General features: G+C 53.0%; 1 protein-coding gene across 3 annotated transcripts in view; it reads left to right on the top strand.

Moving 5' to 3' along the window:
• Positions 1–6,000, top strand: part of LOC123767493 (homeobox protein prospero) — a 38,209-nt gene that overhangs the window by 6,830 nt on the left and 25,379 nt on the right. For 2 of the 3 annotated variants that reach the window (XM_069310523.1, XM_069310521.1), the window contains exon 2: positions 1,701–1,799. The exons of the other annotated variant lie outside the window; for it this stretch is intronic. In XM_069310523.1, the coding sequence (XP_069166624.1) occupies positions 1,701–1,799 (99 nt within the window). The remainder of the gene's footprint in view (positions 1–1,700; positions 1,800–6,000) is intronic. 3 annotated transcript variants of the gene reach the window in all.

Here is a 6,000-nt window from a genome sequence, read left to right as displayed (position 1 = left end):
GCAGTGTTTCATATAGCGTAACGCAGTGTTTCATATAGCGTAACGCAGTGTTTCATATTGCGTAATGCAGTGTTTCATATTGCGTAATGCAGTGTTTCATATTGTGTAATGCAGTGTTTCATATAGCGTAACGCATTGTTTCATATAGCGTAACGCATTGTTTCATATAGCGTAACGCATTGTTTCATATAGTGTAACGCATTGTTTCATATAGCGTAACGCATTGTTTCATATAGCGTAACGCATTGTTTCATATAGCGTAACGCATTGTTTCATATTGCGTAATGCAGTGTTTCATAAAGCGTAACGCAGTGTTTCATATTGCATAATGCAGTGTTTCATATTGCGTAATGCAGTGTTTCATATTGCGTAATGCAGTGTTTCATATAGTGTAACGCAGTGTTTCATATTGCGTAATGCAGTGTTTCATATAGCGTAATGCAGTGTTTCATATAGCGTAATGCAGTGTTTCATATAGCGTAATGCAGTGTTTCATATTGCGTAATGCAGTGTTTCATATTGCGTAATGCAGTGTTTAATATAGTGTATTGAAGTGTTTTATATAGCATAATGCGCTTTTTCCTATAGCATAACAATCCATATTTCATATACTGTAATGCTGAATTTCATGTAACATAACCCAGCTTTTCAGACAATGTAATCCAGCTCTTCATATAGCGTAACGCATTGTTTCATATAGCATAACGCATTGTTTCATATAGCGTAACGCATTGTTTCATATAGCGTAACGCATTGTTTCATATAGCGTAACGCATTGTTTCATATAGTGTAACGCATTGTTTCATATAGCGTAACGCATTGTTTCATATAGCGTAACATATTGATTCATATAGCATAACACATTGATTCATATAGCGTAATGCAGCGTTTCATATAGCGTAACGCATTGTTTCATATAGCGTAACGCATTGTTTCATATAGCGTAACGCATTGTTTCATATAGCGTAACGCATTGTTTCACATAGCGTAACGCATTGTCTCACATAACGTAACAGTGTTATATATAGCGTAACGTAGCGCTCTTGTACAGTGTTGTTAAGGTGCTGGGTGGAGATGGGCGTGACGTCTCTAGGGCGGGGCAGTTAGGTAGTTAGAAGAGAACCAGCGACGAGCTGGACTGACAGACGTTTGTGTTAATAATTGTGTTATTACATGCAGCGTATGTATTGCTGGCGGTCCCCCCCCCCCTACCCCTCACACACACACACACACACACACACACACACACACACACACACACACACACACACACACACACACACACACACACACGCACACACACACACGTACACACCCTCACTCATATCTCCACCTCCTCCTTCCCCCTACACAAACACATACCCGCACACATATACACTCTCACCCCTATTCTCCCTCCCCCCTTCACACACACACACACACACACACACACACACACACACACACACACACACACACATGCACACCTCTCTCTACACGCCTGTTTTACCTCAATTATACACATACAGACGCACCTCTCCCAAACACACACACACACACACACCAGATAAACATCAAACGAAGCAAATGTATACAGCCTACCAACCCCTCCTCCCTCCCCTCCCCCCCCCCCACACACACACAAGACACCTGCACATCGCTCCGACCGCTGTACAGCTGTGCGCGCCCATTCCATATTTTAAGACTTTGGTAAATTCTAGATCGTGCGGCTCTGGAGAGGAACATGCGTGCGTGCGGGCCTGTCAACATCTTCCCTAATGAAAGGTCAACCGGCTTGGTCACTCACCCCTGCCACACCTGTGAGTATAGACATACACACCTGTAGCACGCACGCGCACACATACACACACACATACATATATATATATATATACCGGCCACTCTGATCTCTGTGCTAAGATGACTTAGAGGTCAATATCCCCCTTCGTCGCTGGGCGGGTCGCCATCACTGGAGGGGGGAGGGGGGGAGGGTAGAGAGGGGTCGAAAGGGTGCAGTTTGAGGGAGTTTCACTCTTGTGTCGATGGGGAAGTAGGGTTGGTTCTGTTTACTCGCGTGCAGCTGTGTCCTTGAAGCTTCGGGAGGATGGGGAGGAGGAGCAGCAGCTTGGGGAGTAGCCAGAGGAGGAGGAGGAAGAACGTTATAGAGAGGGGGAGAAAAAGTAAGATTGGGGAGAGAGGATTGGGGCTAATTAGGTGCGTGGTGTCTTAAGGAGCAGGTTGGAGGACAAACACTTGAGGCTGAGCTGGTCACTTGGTCCTCGAGATCACCCTCGGAGCTCCTACTCCTAACCCCTTGGCGATGATCTCGCTTCATGCAGGTCGGCGTTCAATCCCCGACCGTCCACAAGAGGTTTGGGGTTTTTAACCCCCGTCCCATCCCCAAATCCTTATCCTGATCCCTTCATAGTGTTATATAGTCGTAATGGCTTGGTGCTTTCTCCTGATCATTTCGTCCCTTCCCCACCCTTCGTCATCCACACCTGTAAGCTGTCCACACCTGCTTCCGTCTCCACGGCTCCCAATACGTGGCGTCCGTCCATCTGTGGCAGTCTGTCAATAGGGGGGGGGTGATCCGTCAACATGGGGGGGGGGTGATCCGTGAACATGGGGGGGGGGGGTGATCCGTGAACATGGGGGGGTGATCCGTGAACATGGGGGGGTGATCCGTGAACATGGGGGGGGTGACCGTGAACATGGGGGGGTGATCCGTGAACATGGGGGGGTGACCGTGAACATGGGGGGGTGATCCGTGAACATGGGGGGGTGATCCGTGAACATGGGGGGGGGTGACCGTGAACATGGGGGGGTGATCCGTGAACATGGGGGGTGATCCGTGAACATGGGGGGGGGGTGATCCGTGAACATGGGGGGGGGTGATCCGTCAACATGGGGGGGGGGTGATCCGTCAACATGGGGGGGGGTGATCCGTCAACATGGGGGGGGGTGATCCGTCAACATGGGGGGGGTGATCCATCAACATGGGGGGGGGGTGATCCATCAACATGGGGGGGTGATCCATCAACATGGGGGGGTGATCCATCAACATGGGGGGGTGATCCGTCAACATGGAGGTGATCCGTCAACATGGGGGGTGATCCGTCAACATGGGGGGGATTGATCCGTCAACATGGGGGAGGGGAGTGATCCGTCAACATGGGGGAGGGGAGTGATCCGTCAACATGGGGGAGGGGAGTGATCCGTCAACATGAGGGAGGGGAGTGATCCGTCAACATAGGGGAGGGGAGTGATCCGTCAACATGGGGGAGGGGAGTGATCCGTCAACATGGGGGAGGGGAGTGATCCGTCAACATGGGGGAGGGGAGTGATCCGTCAACATGGGGGAGGGGAGTGATCCGTCAACATGGGGAGGGGAGTGATCTGTCAACATGGGGGAGGGGAGTGATCCGTCAACATGGGGAGGGGAGTGATCCGTCAACATGGGAGGGGAGTGATCCGTCAACATGGGGGAGGGGAGTGATCCGTCAACATGGGGGAGGGGAGTGATCCGTCAACATGGGGGAGGGGAGTGATCCGTCAACATAGGGGAGGGGAGTGATCCGTCAACATGGGGGAGGGGAGTGATCCGTCAACATGGGGGAGGGGAGTGATCCGTCAACATGGGGGAGGGGAGTGATCCGTCAACATGGGGGGGGGATTGATCCGTCAACATGGGGAGGGGAGTGATCCGTCAACATGGGGGAGGGGAGTGATCCATCAACATGGGGGAGGGGAGTGATCCGTCAACATGGGGAAGGGGAGTGATCTGTCAACATGGGGAAGGGGATTGATCCGTCAACACGAGGTTAAGCCCAACCGTCTCCACTCTATAATGTTATTCACAGTGGCGTCGTGGAAGCTAGTTGAATGGCCATTTTGCCTGTGTGACGAAAATTCCCCAAATTTTCTTTTACCCATCTCGACGACACGCCCACCTCCAAGACACGCCCACCTCTCCAAGACACGCCCACCTCTCCAAGACACGCCCACCTCCAAGACACGCCCACCTCTCCAAGACACGCCCACCTCTCCAAGACACACCCACCTCTCCAAGACACGCCCACCTCCAAGACACGCCCACCATCTCATATTAATATTCTTCTCTACATATCCACATCCTCCCAACTCTTTACTCGTCTAACGCCTTCGACCTCCGGCTCAGCGAGACGCCAATGGCTGCAACGGAAACCTCAGTGTTTTGTGTCGGTAATCTTCAAGGCTCCGCCGGCGACTCGTGGCTAATCTGCAGATCAGCTCTGGTAATCTGGGCCCGGACGGAAGTGGGGTTTAGTGTAAGGAAGAACAGGTCGAGAGGCGCAGATTGTCTCACTTACGGGAGCCGGCTTCACACGACTCGAAGCATGTGTTGAAACTCATTACTTACGTGTCCTCGAATGAAATGTCACGCAGTAAATGTTTCAATATTAATAAGGTTCTTTGGGGGGGAATGATTGTCCTCGTGATCACTGTGTTGGAGGCGGGTCAGTAGAGGAAGTGGCCGTGTCGGATTCCATTGCAAAGCACACACACACACAAAGAGGGTCGGTTGCGTGAGTGGTCGTTCGCACCACCCACGTGGGGCTTCACACGCACACACGCATACATACACGCACACACGCATTCACACACACACACACGATCCTTCTCATATTTCCGACGATCCGACTTGCGGTTCGCCAATGTCTACCAGGCGAGGCTAAGCACTGCCTTCCTAATTGGATTTGGGGTCGACTCAAGATCTTATTTGGGGCGAGAAACCTTGTAAGAGACGCTAGGATTCGCTCGAGTTTAGCCAATCAGACGACAGAGGACATTTGTATTGCTGCTTCAAACACACATCGACGCGAATAGCCATTTTGTAGATGGGCAACGTGGGCCAGAATTACGAACCTCGAACAGTCCGTAATAATGGCCGACACAGAATTGTAAAAAAAAAGGCACCTTTTTTCAAGTTTTGCTTTTGACTTTTGAATTAATCCCAAGAGACTCGACACACAGAAGCCCCACAATGAAACCACCTGTATTTGTCCACAACCTGAGGTTTCCAAGGCTAGGTGATCACCCCCCAGCCCAGCTCCCCCACCCTTGTAAGTCGCTTTTAATGGTATCATGGAGACCTTGATACTTCCCCTCCCCCCCCCCCCACACAACATATTATACCCGCTTCCGTCTCCCGTCTGTGTTAGTAGACAGGCGACAGGAGGGCCATATTGCTGACCCGTCTTGAGGACCCGTCTTGAGGACCCGTCTTGAGGACCCGTCTCGAGGACCCGTCTTGAGGACCCGTCTCGAGGACCCGTCTTGAGGACCCGTCTCGAGGACCCGTCTTGAGGACCCGTCTCGAGGACCCGTCTCGAGGACCCGTCTTGAGGACCCGTCTCGAGGACCCGTCTCGAGGACCCGTCTCGAGGACCCGTCTCGAGGACCCGTCTCGAGGACCCGTCTTGAGGACCCGTCTCGAGGACCCGTCTCGAGGACCCGTCTCGAGGACCCGTCTCGAGGACCCGTCTCGAGGACCCGTCTCGAGGACCCGTCTTGAGGACCCGTCTTGAGGACCCGTCTCGAGGACCCGTCTCGAGGACCCGTCTTGAGGACCCGTCTCGAGGACCCGTCTTGAGGACCCGTCTCGAGGACCCGTCTTGAGGACCCGTCTCGAGGACCCGTCTCGAGGACCCGTCTCGAGGACCCGTCTCGAGGACCCGTCTCGAGGACCCGTCTCGAGGACCCGTCTCGAGGACCCGTCTCGAGGACCCGTCTTGAGGACACGTCTTGAGGACCCGTCTCGAGGACCCGTCTCGAGGACCCGTCTCGAGGACCCGTCTTGAGGACCCGTCTCGAGGACCCGTCTTGAGGACCCGTCTCGAGGACCCGTCTTGAGGACCCGTCTCGAGGACCCGTCTCGAGGACCCGTCTCGAGGACCCGTCTTGAGGACCCGTCTCGAGGACCCGTCTTGAGGACCCGTCTTGAGGACCCGTCTCGAGGACCCGTCTCGAGGACCCGTC

The sequence above is a fragment of the Procambarus clarkii genome, chromosome 67 (genome assembly GCF_040958095.1).
Source record: "Procambarus clarkii isolate CNS0578487 chromosome 67, FALCON_Pclarkii_2.0, whole genome shotgun sequence".
In the NCBI taxonomy this organism is placed as follows: Eukaryota; Metazoa; Arthropoda; class Malacostraca; order Decapoda; family Cambaridae; genus Procambarus; species Procambarus clarkii.
Note: the sequence above shows the minus strand (reverse complement) of the source record. Positions and strands in the feature narration are given on the sequence as shown.